General features: G+C 49.6%; 4 protein-coding genes across 4 annotated transcripts; 2 read left to right on the top strand and 2 right to left on the bottom strand.

The window, feature by feature from the left end:
• Positions 1-2,011: 2,011 nt before the first annotated feature.
• Positions 2,012-3,379, top strand: NECHADRAFT_106006 (uncharacterized protein; the record flags this gene model as incomplete). The annotated part of the gene is made up of 2 exons (XM_003042919.1): positions 2,012-2,580; positions 3,091-3,379. The coding sequence occupies 2 exons, from the start codon at positions 2,012-2,014 to the stop codon at positions 3,377-3,379; spliced, it is 858 nt and encodes a 285-aa protein (XP_003042965.1).
• Positions 3,380-3,573: 194 nt separating this feature from the next.
• Positions 3,574-7,990, bottom strand: NECHADRAFT_78344 (uncharacterized protein; the record flags this gene model as incomplete). Its single annotated transcript, XM_003042830.1, has 10 exons — positions 3,574-4,327; positions 4,403-5,120; positions 5,186-5,528; positions 5,655-5,693; positions 5,741-5,743; positions 5,879-5,881; positions 5,945-5,971; positions 6,014-6,016; positions 6,071-7,135; positions 7,190-7,990. 10 exons carry the CDS (start codon positions 7,988-7,990, stop codon positions 3,574-3,576), a joined length of 3,756 nt encoding a protein of 1,251 aa, XP_003042876.1.
• A 1,578-nt stretch (positions 7,991-9,568) lies between these two features.
• Positions 9,569-11,156, top strand: NECHADRAFT_78343 (uncharacterized protein; the record flags this gene model as incomplete). The annotated part of the gene is made up of 2 exons (XM_003042918.1): positions 9,569-10,132; positions 10,185-11,156. 2 exons carry the CDS (start codon positions 9,569-9,571, stop codon positions 11,154-11,156), a joined length of 1,536 nt encoding a protein of 511 aa, XP_003042964.1.
• A 2,067-nt stretch (positions 11,157-13,223) lies between these two features.
• On the bottom strand, positions 13,224-15,533 carry NECHADRAFT_92240 (uncharacterized protein; the record flags this gene model as incomplete). The annotated part of the gene is made up of 5 exons (XM_003042829.1): positions 13,224-13,571; positions 13,624-14,012; positions 14,181-15,219; positions 15,334-15,410; positions 15,458-15,533. The coding sequence occupies 5 exons, from the start codon at positions 15,531-15,533 to the stop codon at positions 13,224-13,226; spliced, it is 1,929 nt and encodes a 642-aa protein (XP_003042875.1).
• Positions 15,534-16,873: the final 1,340 nt, after the last annotated feature.

Raw genomic sequence — 16,873 nt, 5'->3', positions numbered from 1 at the left:
CGAGAGGATAGTCTTTTTTCGAAGAGGTGTCTATAGTATCCGATGCCATGGTGAATGATTTGCCGGGTCAAAGGGTGTCTTCGAAGTGAATGAGGCAGGAGTAGGTAGGTAAACTGGTTCGGGTGGTTTGGGGAGGCGGCGCATCGCAGCCCAGCATCTAGATATATACGCAAGAGGACACCGTCGTTCCAGGTGTCGCAAACCAAGGCACTCGTCGCTGACCCGGCTCTCCCGTGCTCGCCACCGTGCTGAGATAGCACTTGCCGTGGTGACGGCCCCCCATTCCGTGCTCATCAACATTATCTGAGATATCTGATTGCGGTATCGTGCCAGCCATGCGAGCAGAGAGATAAGCCATTGCCCATGGGGAAGCGGAGCTAGGCCTGGGCTCGCACAAATCTGGGGATCGCGCAAACGAGTTCCATTGGCCGCGGATCATGAACTTAATGAACCGAGGCCATCAGTCACCTCGACAGAAATAGGGGGAGGGAAATGGTGGTTGTGGCCAGCCAATGGGATACAGTTCCGCGGTGGATCCGCCATCGTCAAGGGGCTGAGCTAGACATGGAGAGTCATGAAAACATCCATGATAACTAGGTAGGTAATCATGACAGAGCGAGTTCATATCTTAGACTCAGAAGTTAGATACCGTGGGCCAACCGACGCATGCGCCTGAAGCTGTTGACCCCCCTTTAGCCTACTGAGAGCTTGACATTGTCTCAGAGTTGTGGTTCATTTACGTTCATGGCTTGAGTGGATCAAGACAAGCACGTGACAGGGCACAGAGCTGGTAGATGACCCCAATATTTTCCCATCCAGCTTTCTGGGCCAACTTAGGGGCATTTATGTCGTTGTGTATAGAATTTCTCCTAAAAGCGACGGCTAGGTAAACCATTTAACTGGAGTTTTAGGCCGATTTGCCTGGGGTAATTCTTGAGGGCTTTCGTCGCTGATTAAATGTTAGTGATTAAGTGCGATCTTAAGAATGCAGCCTACCCTATAGCTCATGTTTGAAAATTTGGGGGAGCCACTTGTGGCTGATGACGAGACAAGAGGCGAGAAGACAAGATCTTGGTAGCCGAGATCGTTTGGTACTTAAAGTCCTTTGTCCGTTGGCTGCCTGATTCTTGTATTTTTCAGTGTTGATTTTGTCGATGCTCATGACACATTTCATTAGGAGCCCAAGTAAAGACAATGGCAAGCTAAGACACACAACACGTCGGAATGAGTTCCCGCTTCCTCGAATCATTCAATCTTTGATCATATCACTCGCCCGTTAGAAACATATATGAATTGCTCTCTAAATATTTAATAAGTTCGGATACAGGTTGTCACGGTCGAAAACTACGAGGTAGCTACCGAGAGCCGCAGCGCGCATTCTGGCTACAATGGGGTTCTCGTAAATTTAGTATACCACATGGCGGGGTTTGTTAAAACTGTCATGAACTACTGGATATCTTGGAGAATGTCCTCGACAACCCGTCGATGCATTTTTGGGTTCTATGGAAACACGGGGAAGGAGTCACGTCGAGGCTGAGCCTCTCACGTGTGCATCCCAGGCCCCTCCCGATATGCAGATTGCCAACGTCTCGTGGCTCAACCAATAGCCTCTGATGATTTAAACTCTCAACTTGCATCTACATCTCAACTCAATTTTAGGAAGACCACTGTGGAATCCCGAAGAGCTGTTGTTGTTTACATCTAGACTAGATACCGCCTGGCACAATAACAACAGAGAGAGTTCACAATGAGAGAGCTGGGCAATAAAAAGACCTGGAGATCATTCTTTCTCTCTTCAATACTCTTCTCTCCAACACCAACACTTGAAATTATCTTAGTCGCTTCACTCAACTAATTCTTTGAAAGACACTACAACACTCTATTAACACAATCACTACATCCTTCTACTACAACCTCCTTACACAATACGCAATGGACTCATCCAACATTCAGAAGTAAACCAATTCGACCAAGATACATTCCTGCATCCTAGCTAACATCTGACAGAATCATGGCCTCGCCAAATGTCAAGTTCCTCATCGGACCCAACAAGAACGAGTTCAATATCCACAGCGAAATCGTGGCGGTCCAGTCTTCCTCTCTTGCAAACATCATCAGAGAGCAAAACGGTCGATTCGAAGGTAGACCAATCATTTGGAAGCATGTCGACGTCGACACTTTCATTCGCTTCTGCGCATTTGCTCTCGCCGGGGACTACAATGGTGTCGAGCCCCGTCTCCGACAAATCCCCACCATGGTTTCCCAGCCTCGTCTTCTGCGCAAGACCATCAAGCTTCGCCTGACAAACCACGGGAGAACTCCGATGAGCGTTTACAATATCTTTTGCTGGCAGAGATTCAAGGAGCGATATTCCGGACATGAGTTCAGTCCGGATGACGCTGTCGACAGTCGAACTCACACGTGCGTAGAGGTCTTTCTCTGCCACGCCCGCATGTTCATTTTCGCGGACCAATACAAAATCGCCAAGCTGCGAGACGTCGCCATTCGCAAACTTTGGATCGCAATGGTCAATATTACCTTTACAGGTAATGCGATCCCCGACGTCACCCAGCTCGTAAAGTACGTTTACGACCACACCACTTGCGAGAATCCTGCAGGCAAGGAGATCCGAGATCTGGTTAGACGTTACTGCATCATCAGGCTGGAGAGAATGTGGCATCATGCTGAGTTTCGGGATTTTGCCTGCAATTCAGAGTTGCTTAACGCGATCAACTGAGTTCCTCTGGTAACTTGCCTATTCTTTGGTCTTGGTTTGGATACCTCTTCTGGATTCATGTTCTTTTTAGCACAGAGGGAGTTTTGGCATACGATAGAAGCCTTTAATAAATCGTTGTTTACTCCTACAATTGACGTACTGTCGTCTCCGTCCTTCTTCGCTCTCGAATCATCCTCAACTCCCAAGCACGACGTTCTCAGTTCGTCTTCCTGGCGACGTCCATGGTCTTTCTTAATGTCTGCCTAACTGCTCAACCATTGGTTTCCGCGGCAACAGAAACGACTGCGTAACACCTATCGGCGCTTTGTAACATTCAGTTCTCTTTGTTGTTACTGTTGAGAACTCAATTTCAGTATTCACTTTTTTACCCAGCATTCGCTTGACAGAAGTCCAGTCTGCTCCAAACAGAACACCATACACCACCATAAATCATGCTACCCCAAGGCCCCGCAGGAGGAAGCTCACTGTTTTGTCGATCAACCTGCTGCTGGTGCTGGCATGATCCTTACACCCAACACTATGGTGCTCATGACAGCGGTCAACTTCCTCAGCCCGGATGGAAAGTGCTTCACATTTGACGCCCGAGCGAACGGTTATGGAGAAGGCGAAGGCATCGGCGTCGTGGTTCAAAAACGACTTTAGCATGCTTTGGGGAATAAAGACCTCATTAGAGTGCGACGTCACTAGAAATTGCCAAGTGTAAGGTTATTGGATCCCTGGGAGTCTTGGCTGGGAATTACAAGTCCAAAAAACGGCATTTCCTCCATACACTATGAAACCATCTTCCTTCTCCATACCATACAGAAAATGAGACAAGGGAAAGATTAGATAAACCATCATTGAACCCTAATCCCTCTTGCCAGGCCTTGATAATCGAGATGTCGTCCTTCAAGAATGGCAACCCCAACCCTTTCATATAAACCGCTACCGGAACCATCGGCATTGGAGATACGGTTGACCAAAATGACCCAATGTCTCTGACAGTCTCCCGTAGAGCTTTGACTGCCGCTACCCAACACAACACACTGCATAGGCTGTGTCAAGTCTCGGCCTGGCTCGTCCAGGAACATGGACTCCTTGGGAGGGTCGTTGATGATTCTCCGAACTGGTGCCTCCAGGGCAAGACTCTCATCTCCATCGTGGCTTGACTCACTTGGCGCTCGAGAAAAGGGAGACTGAATGTTGCTGAACCACGAAACCTTTCCACCAGGAGCAGACACATAGTCGATAGCCCCATCGTAGGCCATCCACGACCAAGAAGGAACAGTCTCACCTCGTCTAGGTGCAATGCGTCTCAAGGTCTCTCCTTCACGCTTCCAGAGCAAGGACCGGTGTAGATAGCGGTCTATCAATCCATATCCGCCGGTGCTCTTGAAAGTACTGAGAAGTCTATTCTCGAGCCCCCTGATGGCGACTGGTCGATCCGAGGCAAACGAGAGGGCCAACTTGGAGTACCGCACGTAAAGGTCTTGGAAAAACTCGATCTTTAACCCCTTGACGTATTGCTCTGCTGAGTGGGGAAAGTTGGCGTCACCAAGGAATGAAGCCTTGCGACTGTGGTCTCGGATTAGCATCACGAATGGGAGTGTTCTTTATTGGGGTTGTGCATACTTGTTCATCTTGGTCATTGTCTCGCAGCGAACGCCACCACCGCATTCCCAATACGACTGATTCTCCACAAAGTAGATGGTCCGTCGTGACAACGCTCGCTCCTGCATGACCCAGCCTCTTTGGTTCAGTTCGCTCTGGTCAACATGGGTGCCAAAGTCGTCGATGTTCTCGCACGCGTAGTAGGTAGCATCGCCGAAAGTCATGGGGATGCACCGTCTCTCAGGCCGCACCTTGAGAAACCCGTCGTTTGTGCCCGAAGCACAGCTTGCAGCAAGGGTACAATATGCTGAGCTGAAGACCTGCTCCATGAGTTTGGACTCGATGTGCCAGTCTTCTGCGTCATCTTGGACAATGCAGACTGAGTCGATCCAGACGTACTCTAGTCCGAGCCCCTGGGTAACAGAAACGGCATCACGAAAGGTTTGCGGGAGACTGGATGCCTTGAAGCCATCCTTCAGCTCCTGGAAGTTGGTTGTTGTGGCGCAAAATCGTTCGTAGTGGTCAGGTGAGCCCCAGCGATGGGACAAGGCCACATACTTGACGGGTTGGATCAATCCGTCATCTCTTTCTACCACTCGAACAAGATCGGAGTCCAAGTTGCTGATGTGAATAAGTCGTGAGGGTATGAAATCAAGTCGCTTGGGCATGCAGTGATGGGTACTGTCGCAACCGCGAATCCACTCCCTCAAAACTTTGAAGTGCGCCTCACTGCCAGCACCCGGAAGTATCGAGAACCCAGTTTGGACATTCTGTAAAGACTTGACACCGGATACTAACTTGTGTTAGCCTTCAACAAGTACATCTAGCAGGGACCGATCAGCCGAGGTGGCTACGAACCCGGTGCTGTACAGAGATTGACAACAGGCTGCCCTTTACCGTCATCGACTGTAAGGTACGATCCCAAGCGAGCAAAATGAACTGTATCTGTGGGATGATACGACCGATCTCGAATGCAGTAAGATAGAAGACAGCAAAGCTCACAGTTATCCTCCTGAGCGTTGGTATCAAGACCCGCCCGAGAATCCGTGAAGTGGCACTGGATGGACCAAAGAGGAAGACCGCGACACCGCCTACAGAGCTGCGGCTCTGGTGCTGGCTGAATGTGAGTAGCTCGCTTGATATCATTGAAGAAGGCAGCCGCAAAGGCGTCGTCGGGTGTGTATATCCATTTGTCGGTCAGCTACGGCGAGTTAGCCATATCGGATAGATAACAGGACTTGTTAGGCCACACACCGGCTAAACGAAAAGGCGCTTAGTACCGTGACTTGCAATTAAGCGAAACACGAAGACTTAAGCTGATACGTACGGTCTCGAAGCGGTTAGCAAGGTTCACATAGTAGAGTGACTGTGATGGTGATGACGACAATAGTTAGGCCATATGGAGGGACTCACGAACTAGAGAAAGTGAACATTAGCATAAAGACGTCTGATAGAAAGACAGAAGCTGTAAATTAACATACGGTCTGATTGGTTGAGCCGTGCGTTAGCCTGTCGTGCTGTTGTCGTCCTATTGATGCTGCCGTTGCTCACATACTGAATAAGGAGTTAGTCCCAGTCCAGTCAACCTCAAGGAATGCGTGAGGGGGGTCAACTCACTTCCTTTTGTCCAAAAGCTTTGGTCAGCTATCAGCAAACTTATGAAGTATATTGTTGCGCAACACGCACATTCTATTGAAGTTCTAAGCGTCTCATCTTGCTATCATGGGAACGGAGCTCTCCTACCCGAGTGCTGGAAGTAGCAGGGGCAAGGTGACCGCCCTTTGTGATTGGAATGGCATGAGAGGGTCCTAAGGGAGCCGAAGAGTTGCTTGATGGCTTGTCTCCTACGGCTTTGATCTTATCAGCTTCCAGTTGTGTCAGAATGGTCTCCAACTCCCGTCTCATCTCAGGCGCGTAAATTCGAGCCTGAGATTGTCTTGTAGAGGTGATAGAAGAGGGCGGGCCGGGAGCCTCCTGGACGTTGACAACTAAGAGCTTTTCGGTAATCAGACGCAAAAGTAGCTCAATGGCAGTCCCCCTAGGACATCTCCAGTCCCTGCGGATGTATGACAGCCAGCCTTGGACTCTGAGATCGATCTCAGCTGACGTGATTTGACCACTGTCGTCTCTGATTGCCCTGTAAAAGGTTGAGTTGGCAGCATTGGTGCATTTTACCAGCTCGTCTCCGCCGTAGAGGATCCAGATCACAAACTCGAGGAGAATGCAACCCATGCTCCAAATGTCAAAACGCCTCGACAGTGGTGCCTTTGGGGCGATGTCCATCTCCGGACCCGCATACCGCTTAGTCGACACCTTGGTGTTTGTGCTTTCCCGAAGCTGCGTCCGTACTATGTGATCCTTGGCTAATCCGACGTCAGTAATCACCATTCTTACCGCAGGAGCTGGACCGCTATCCTTGCCGTCTCCCTGTCGAAAGCACAGAATGTTTTCGGGCTTCAGATCTCCGTGGCGGCAGTTCTTCGACTCGGACTGGTTGTGTAACTTCTCAATGGCATCGGCCAGTCCTGAGAGTTGCCTGAAAATCCAGACGAGGTAGGGCTTCTCCAGAGCTCGTGGGCTTTTGCCCTTGGCCCAAAACTCCCACAAATTCCCATACTCTGCCCAAGGAAACATGAAGTGATGTTTGTCCTCGCGGCGATAGTAGGCAATTGCTTTGATCACGTGGTCGGTTTGAAGGTTTCTCATCGTCTCAAGAACCTTGGCTTCTTGGTCGGCTGGATCCGAGTCCGAGCTCAGAAGCGTTTTGACGGCAACACGTGGGTTTCCAAACTCATCCATTGCGGGATTCTAATTGCTGATCAGCCAAACGTTTATCTCATGACGGAGGTTTCAGATACGCACCTGATCGGCCCAAAGCTCAACGTGGTCAACGTGAATGCTCTTTTCCTCGACGGTGCTGTAGTTCGAAGCACCGAGGGTTGCTTGTCTTCCAGTTGTTGTGAAGGGCAGGTGATGGCGATCATCAAAGACGTATCTGAACTTGTCCTTGGTGAATGTCGGCGATGTAAACCACCACTGCTTGTCACAGAAATCCGAGATGCTGCCACTGTCACCCCCGAGCATCGTGTGAACAGATTCCCTTTCGACGGGGAGCTTCTCCTGTCCAAACTCCTCGAGTTGGAATCTGGTGATAAGCTCTGGTTGTCGCATGGTGACGAGGATGGCAAATATCTTGCGTGCCTTTTTCAGAATGAAGTGGACTAGGTCTGGCGCTGGTTCCGTTCTGCATTTCCTCAAAGTCGCCTCGACCTCATTCATTTTCCAGAGCTCATCCCAGCTGGACTCGGGGAGAAATCGTCGAAGGTGGTCATTTTCGTGCTTCATGTTTCGCCATATCTTGTTACTGAGAGAAGATGCCAAGGCATCATCTTCAGAAGCCATCTTCAGGTGGTACTTGAATGATTTGATGCGTGATGAAACGGAGGAAACAGAGGAAACTTTGCTCACAGCAGTGGTAGCAGATGAAAAGGATGCAGTCGGCGAAGGGGGGGAAATGTATTCTTCACAATGCTGACTTCCTTCTTTACCAAAGGCTGGGCTTGCTGCACTTGCACAGCACTCAAGTGTCGTGGAGGCCTCCCTTTTCTCTCCCGATTCAACACAGCACCAGTAGCAGAGCCTCAGTGCCAACATGGGAGCCATGGTCGAACGGGAGGCGGCGAATGTGGCATTGACACCTCATCTCGCAGGGAGGCAATACACGTTCTTTAAAACACCCAATCCGAACCCTCAGTAGGTTTGCCGACCTGCAGTCTTTTCAAGATGACTGCATGTGCAAGAAAAGCGATAAAGATCGGCATTTAGCAATCCCCGAAAGGACAAAGATGAGGATGTACCTGTCATTGGACAAATTATATAAAATCTCATAAAGTAACTCAGACTTATCCCAAGAAGCGTACTGATATGCATTTTATCCCCCTTTCTTTTTTGAAATTCTTTTCATTAACCATACGCCATCGATTATCATTGGGAACACAGGCTGCAGTTTCTGTCATGGTGTCTCGTTTTCTCATGCATGATCGCCGGCATGGCCGGTCAAGGCATGAGGTGTGTCGGCTGTCCATTTTGGGATGTGTTCTTGGCACTTGCTAGTAAACAGGGCGAGAGCTGCCACCTAGAACGTCGTCATGGATGGTGTGCTTGGGTTGGAATATGCTCATCTCCTGCGAGTCTTTGGGTTGAATCACATCGGAGTGTGTGATTACGTCCAATGACGTGGGCAGGACAACAAATTGAGCCGTTACAACCAACATCACCACCCTCAACGCTTTGTGGCTTGCATATTGTTACTCTCGTGACAGAGATGGTCTGATTCCTCCCACCCACACCTTGATAAGAAGCGGCTCAGCTCTAGAGTGCAGCCTCAACGTCTCGCTTAGAGATTCCTCTTTGCTCTTCCATTCTTTCGGCCTAGAAGGTTCTCAGGTTGCCTTTCCTGCTTCCCATATGCGGCGGCTTGGCGGATGACATAGCCCGCAACATACCCAATCAGTCTTAGCATGTTAGATTGTAGTACACGAATGGAAGCCAAACCAGCCGCGCTTGTTTGAGACATATCGCGCAGGTCTCAATAGCTTTACCTAGCCAGCAGCCCGGTTCCTGGAATTTAGTCTACTGTAGGTACGCGTAAGTGCTCGCAGCGCGCCCCACGAGTTCGGCATATTTGTATCCACTAGCAATATGACGAGATGCCTGTCAGGAACGACAAGATTCAGATCAGGGGATCATTGAGCCTTAGTACTTGATCTGAGTGGATTCGACACGTCTACTGGGCATCGTCGTCGAGATGCTGACATGGAAAAGGCGACCCAATTCCGATCCATTTGGAGGCATTGAGGCCCCCCAAGCCCCCCCCCCCAAGGCCGCATCTGGGGAGGCCTGGTTCGCGCATTTCTGGGATTATGCCTCGCCGACCAACGCTTGGCGCAGCTGCCTGTCATCACACCACCATCTTGGCTTGAAATAAGGCTGTCTGCCCGTCATTTGAGGCCTCCATGGTACAGTATGTGGGTACCGTGAATGGAACTGTGCTTGCATGTCAATCTTCCACTTGTCGTTGTACCCCCGATAACTTCAATAATTAACATCTCGCATGCAGCTCGGTAAAGTCTGGCCTCATCACAATTCGAAACCAATCCTGTCTATTGTTGTTGATTTTTTGAGTCGAGCACTTTTCTCCTCACAGCCGTACGATTATCTTCGCCCAATCGGATCCCGAAAATGCCATCCTCGGCAGGGCAAACCTCCCAAACCTTGTACCAGGGGCTCTTGGACAAGACCAAGGAGTGCAAAATTACAGAAAACAAATACATCCCCGAAAAAGAGCTCTTCGAGATCGTGACGCTGCCTAGAGTCAAGTCCGACCTTCGCTCGACCTGGAGCTGGCTGCGCTTGTCACTCTTTAAACGGGGCTTTGAGACCAAACTCCTTCAGGCCAAGAAAGTGATTGCTATTCTCGCCATCCTTGGTCAGCTCAATGAGAGATCTCTCAACGCCCTGATCGCGAACTCCTTGACAGACGATGACCTCCCCTTCACCAAGGATCCCACTTTGCAAACCCGTCACGGAAGGGCCGTCACTTTCCCTGGCTGGGACGAGGCTGTAATAGATTCATTCCAGGAAAAGCAATGGATGATTGTCGCGCCAATGCTGGACCTCAAAGACGGCTCTCCCATTCAAGCGAAGCTGCACCAGCGATGCGCCCTGCAGTTGTTGATGCCCAACTGCGAAAACAAGGGAAACACACAATTCAGCCGCGTCTTTTTTGCTGAGATTCCTTCTCGAGTAAGTACTCATTTTCTCAAATCACTCGACGCTCGCTAACATCAACATCAAGAAGGAGGGGGTAGAGCCACGTCGTGTCGCTGTGAAGCATTTTCCATTCCTCACCAAAACTTACACCTATGAACATGAGAAGGCAAATCTTGACAAGATCAAAAATGTCAACAATGTTCATTTGATAAAGAATCTAGCTTCTTGTGATGGGATTCACTGCCTCATTTTTCCATGGGCTGAGCACGGAGACTTGAAGCAATACTGGGAAGATGAGTCTGACTCTGACCGATCACTACCCGTTTTCATCTGGTCCATTGAGCAGTTGGCCGGGCTTGCGTCTGCTTTGAGGGACCTTCATGGAGTCAACTGCCGTCACGGAGATCTGAAACCATCCAATATCTTCTACTTCAAAGATGACGGTGGCATCCTCAAGATTGCCGACCTGGGCGTATCCAAGGTACACAGCATCGCGACGGATCAACGCAGAGGCGAGACTGTTACGACTGCATCGACTAGAGCCTATGAAGGCCCAGAAGCTTACGCGCCGACCAACATTCCAAGGTCGCGCAAGTACGACTGCTGGTCAATGGCATGTGTCATCCTGGAGTTCGTCGTCTGGCTACTATACGACCATCGCGCACTTGAGGGGTTCCACTCATCACGGGACACACAGTGGAACAGCTTCTACCGCCCCAAGATTCCCCATCCCACTTCCGAAGACCAGAGCACAGAGTGGTGGGAGAATATGGAAAGACATCCCAAGGTCGACGAGGTCATCCAGCTGCTTCGCAAGGATGAACGAGTCATGGGCACCGCATTGGAAGAACTCGTGGATCTCGTTGATTCAAAGATACTTTTGATCAATCCAGAGAATCGACTCGAGGCTGCCAAAATTGCCAAAGAGCTTCACGACCTTGTTGAACGGTGCAAGATGGGACAGACACCATGGGTGAACAACGCTGATGCTCCATCGGAAGTTCCAGCAATTTTCAGGCAAGAAGCGCCAAAGACTCAAAGCGCCACTTATGAGTAGAGGAGGAAAGGGGATGAGAACAACATCAATGGTTTATTTTCATTCATTTTCTTCTTCATTCTTCTTACTAGGGAATATGCTACCGGCAGCCCGTTATCAGGGGCCAGCGAATCTGATTTTAATCTCTAAGGTTAACATCTAGCATCCAACAGTAGCTTTTGAGGGCTTGCGACGGCGCGAGGTCTGACTTCTCCTCTAAATATATTAAATAAACTATAATAAAAATACTCAAAGATTTCCTAATTATTATATTATTTTATAATATTATTTATAAATTTAATACTTATATTTATAAAGAGTTAGGTAATTCTCTTAATATTCTAGTATCCTTTTTATCTCTTTGTTCGAGTGTCTGGGTCGATATTAAAGAGCGAAGCTTCATCACTTGGGTCTGTAACGTAACCCTACACACTCTCTTCAACGTCAAGGAACATCCTGTCATAGGATATCTACCCTTGATTGTCAAATAGGGAATGTTACTAACTCTTCGTTTCAGAAAACTTGATATCCTCCATCCTCCATCCTCCATCCTCCCTCACTGCAAACGGTACTTGAAAAGGCACCTTGACTCCCTGGCCATTACGGGAGATATGATAGACAAAGCTGGGGTTTATACCCTGACAGATCTATCTTCCTATGTGATTTCCAATTTGGTGTTGAAGACATATCCCAAGGGAGACGCTGAGAGACATCAGGCAAAGGACCAAGGGCCTCAATTGGGAAAAGCCAGAATCCGATTGCTGGCTGAAGGGGCAGCTCAAGCCCCTGAAACGATTGCTCGATAGCATCCCCGTTCTCTTTCTCACGTATCCCGCGAAAGGTTTCGCTCCTTATCCCGTCTTGTTCTCGAACCCAACTGAGAGCGCTATCTCGGTCTGTTATTTCTGGGTTGAATCCTCCCTGTCCAGTGAACTCCTCTCCCCTCCATCCTCCCCATCCCCGGTCGACGTCAAAACTGCCCTTCTTGGCAGAAGGGTAATATTTCCGTCCCCCAAAGGCTACCAGGAAGCTGTATTCAACCTCATGGTCATGCTGTACAACATGCGAATTCAACATTCTGAACCAGCGATAAATCAACCTTCGAGGCTCAGCGGCATCTAAGTATACGCTTTTCAGACAGGTTTCGACAGACGATCTAGGATCGCATGGTAGCCGATCAAACTTAGGGGCAGCTGCCATGATAGGGCGAGAACGGTAGACCTCAGTTTTGTCCATAAGCTTGGTGGCTCTCCGTTCTACCGTCAACCGTTAGCTTGACAGGTAAGGGAGACGCATGCATTGGCTCACCTATAAACATTCGGTCAATCCCACCGCGGTATAAGAACACAACGCGCTTGAGCCGAGATAGTACTGTCTGTAGAGGCAGTTCGATGTGCCTGCTTCGTTCAATACGCAAGTTCTCGGTGCTCAGCGCGAGGTTGACAAGCCCGACACGGCGGGGATCGTGGGCCCAGAGATCCTCTGCAAATTTGGCAAAGGCGTAGTCTCGGATTTCCAACGTATCTAGCTCAGGATTGAAGTAGAAAGTCCCCTTTGCGTCCCGTCTACCCTTCCAACGGTACAGGCAAGGCAGTTGAACCCGATAGAAGCGGTGAGTGACTGCTCGAGATTCAGAGCAAACAAGGGCAAGCTTGCTGATCGGCTGACACTCTGTCAAGATGATTTTGTATGGTTTCTCGTTGTCATCCTCATCAGCTTGGGGGTGGGCTTCGACATGCAACAAACGCTCATGGTAGAGTTCAAAGCCCCAAATGATCTGGCGGACCTCAGGAGGGAGCCGATTAAAGTGGTGAAAGGAATCGGTCGCCTTGGACCCAGACGCAGGGTTGAGGATTCCCAGGCTATTGTTCACAGCGAGAGACATTATGGTGTAGGTGTGATAGATTTTGAAGAATTGTGCAGATTTGGGTGGAGGGGGGTCGGTTTATACCTCACGAGACATGTCTGGAAAAGAGACGTCGTCAACTTTAGCTTGGCGACGTCGTCAAACCTGAGTTCAAGATATCGTCGACGCCGAAGAAAAGCCGTCGCTTCAATGGAATCTAGCTTCAGACAATTGGACGATTCTTATCTTGGGTCGTACGGTGAACTATCTCTCATGATGTAGATTTCTCCAATAAGGACAATACATCCCACAGTCATCGAAATTGCGATGATAGGAAGGTTGACACGCGCAAACTCAAGCCTCCTGACATGTATGTGCTTCCGAGCTAGGATGTCCTGCCAGTCAAGGCCAGCAAATGATGCGCTCAAGACTGTGCCGCATGCCCCGTAGTTGACGCCGAGAGCCATGCTGTAAACGGTGGCCCAGAAGGTTCTATCACTAATAGCAGTCCCATTCTGTTCATGGATGTTCTGCCAGACTTGGATGATGCGGGATAAGAGAATGGTGGCGCCGATGTTGGTCCCCGCAAACTATTTGGGTCAGTCAACTCTTCAATAAATCGTCTACCAAAAGCTAGCTTACATTGCATAGGATCGTAGAGATGAATCCCATTCCTCCAGTACTGCCAATCGTACCGGTCTTGTTTGACCAGTGGTACCAACCAACTGCAAATAGTTCTATCCAACCAGTGTTTACCAAGGCTTGAACGAGGACAAACATGGACAAGGCAAAAGAAACTAGAGCAAACGGAAGATGCGGTATGACAGTCATGATGGTAGGGAATGTTTCCTGAAACCACTCACGTGCGGTGGAACACAATGACAGCAAGGTCGTATGCTCGTCCTCGTGTTGTGATCCGATCTGCCAGGATTCAAGGTCGACCGGTTTCATGGGATCGGGTAGTTGTGGCAAGGGCTCAGGTCCGGGAATGCTTAATCCGCCGGAAGGACTACTGGCGTAAGGGCTAACCGCTGGTATCGGTGGCTGGACAAACTCCAATGTTTCCATAGAGCCATTATCTCCAGGCTCAAAGACAAGCATCCTAGAAACCTGGCATGGTGCATCCGGAGCATTCTCAGCTGATGGGTCGGCAACGGTAATGCCCTTGGCTGTCTCTGTGCCCCTTGATGGATGACTACTAGCTGCATCATCGTTGGTCGTGGACTGTCCACCAGCTGCAGCTAATTCCTCGATTCTTTTTTGACGTGCACGCTCAATCATCCCTCGGTGAATGGCTGCTGTCTGGCGCACCTCTTCTCGTTGAAACCACCCCGACGCAAGATCCCAGCACACCATGACAAACGCCGCGGGTAAGGTGACCCAATAGGCAGCATGGTCGTTGCTGTCGGCACTTGCAGCGTTGATGCCGAAAAGGGTGATGAGGGTGCCTGCCATGACGACAGCGCCAAACGTTGCGCCCTTCTTATCCAAGAAGGGGTTTATAATCTCTTCAAGAGAAACAACCGTTTGGCGTCCTTCTCTTAAGTCCCCTTGTTCCTCTGCTTGACGACGGGCATATGGGATATTGGGGTTGACAGGGGCCCCGGTCTCGGGCCCGGCAGGCAGTACGTGCATCTTGATGAAGGATGGGATAAGGGACTCGTCCGCAAAGACAACGTAGAGAAGGAATGGAAACAAAAGAATGCCCGTGACGATGACCGGGACTATCATGTTGGCAGTGTATTCAATAAACTTGATCTTGAAGGCTCCAGCAATGACCAGATTGGTCGGATTCGAAGAGACAAGAATCGCGGACGGGATATTGGCGACGGCGAACTGGGTATAGATCCACGCTGTAGGGTTTTCGATATTCTTGGAGGCGCGCGTCATGTAGGCAAGGAACGGTGTCCCCGATAAGATGATGGGCTCGTTGCCGACAAAAGTGCCTAGAACGAAGAAGAAAGTGTAGAGATAGAAGAAGAGCTTGTGGCCAGCCTCGCCACACCGTTGCAGCACCTTGAAGGCGAGCCATCTAATGAGGCCCGAGGCGTCGATGGAGACGGCTATGTAAGCAAGAGTGATGAAAAAGATCATTGTATCAAGAGGCTCGATGTGGTCGGTTCCAATGGTACCATCGTGGACTTCTTGACGGCCTATTGCTGAAATGGCCAGTAGGAAAAGGTCCGCGATCAACGGGGCAGTGATGAAGTTAAGAGGGGCCCTGAAGCGCACAAAATGCTTTGAAAATGGCTTCTTTTTGGCGCCGTTGAATTCATTGTCAGATTCGTTTATATCATCGGCATCTCCAAGGATCTCATAGCGAAGTCGTGAGGAAATGATCCGCAGCCTGACGAGTGACCCAAGAAACAACCTGACGACAGCCCTTGGCACGTAGAGAGGAACGTGGAACGGAAATAGCACGATGATATCTACAAACGTCAGTAAGCAAGTACCCGGGCTCTGAGGACATACTCACTGGCGATGATAAAGGCGATCAGGGTCACAATAGCTCGCCATTGCCCGATGGCACTTGTGTCAACCAGGCCAGACATTCTTTCACCTTGAGGGGAATACGTATCCATTCCATGAGGGTAACGTCCTTCTTTTTTAAATCACAACAATTTCCGCGGCTGTAGCCCCCGCCTCAATGACAACTTCGCCTCCACCAGATAAATAGCTAAGCCTTCATCGTGTACGAGGCAAATAAGTTAGGCTCTCAACAATGACTTGACCGCCTCCCTGTAGCATGGTACATCTCGTTGGTGCCTAGTCATATGCACGTCTAGCCTATCAAAACATTCAACCTGAACATGGTGGCGTTGCCAGCCGAAGCAGGCCGTGTCTGTTATCACACAAATTACACCTGTTGTCTCACAAATTCCCAACATCTCGTCCAATTATCTACCAAACTCGGTGGCTATGCTCACTCGGGTGTGTCTAAACGATGCGAGACTTGCACATGATTCCCAACTCAGGCCCCAAGTAAGGAACAGCGTGACAGCGTTCGCGCGACTTCACACCAAAAATGAAAAGGAGCTTTATTTCAACCCCCCACCTGTCTATATGCCATGCATGTCTCCACCTGCGCTGTCATCATTTCCCGATTTCTTTGCCCACAAGATTCCGGCAGTCCTTATGCGAAGATGAGCTATGCAAGTGGCATCTCCTCAGATGTGTTACGACTGTATTATTTCTGTTGAGTTGCTCCGAGGCCCCCGCCCCCTGGCCTTGTGCAGCCTTTTGAACAAGCAAGTGGCATCTCAACATACCGCCGCTACCTAGCCGCCCTATGACTGACAAGGATCCCTTGCAGGTAGTTTGTGCTTGGTTTTTGTCAATTCCTGGTTACGGCTTTGATACTAGGACCCTGTCAGTCTTGTCATTCATGCCGCAGGCACTAATCACGCTGGGCAAACTACTGACTGGTGCTGCGCCGCGACTGCACAGCTACCACGTCCCCATTGTTATATGCTTTACAAGATGACGTGAGAAGTGGCCCGTGACTTCTTGTTCAGCCGCCGCATTTATTTTGCCAACCGTTGCTGCTCTCCACGGCATTGTCCTCACAGCACTCCACGATCCCCGTGAGAGACACTCCTCCACATGGCTGAGTCTATCGAATTTCTGACGATTCTAGATGATGTTGATATGGACGTATTTAGTGCCTTTCAGCTTTTCCCCATCAGAATTCTTGCTGTTCCAGTGACTGTCATGAATCATGGACGCAACACTACACTTGTCGGGCTTTTTCTTCAAGTAGTCCCCACCCCTGACTAGTTTCGATACAAGACTACTCTCCTTCCCTGTCGAGTTTTGCCAAATTGAAACATTTGACTGTATCCGGAGAAACTCTAAACCTCTCCCCGCTTCAGATCTCCCCGATTTCCCATTA

This window comes from Fusarium vanettenii (genome assembly GCF_000151355.1).
Source record: "Fusarium vanettenii 77-13-4 chromosome 3 genomic scaffold NECHAsca_31_chr3_5_0, whole genome shotgun sequence".
Classification (NCBI taxonomy): domain Eukaryota; kingdom Fungi; phylum Ascomycota; class Sordariomycetes; order Hypocreales; family Nectriaceae; genus Fusarium; species Fusarium vanettenii.
Note: the sequence above shows the minus strand (reverse complement) of the source record. Positions and strands in the feature narration are given on the sequence as shown.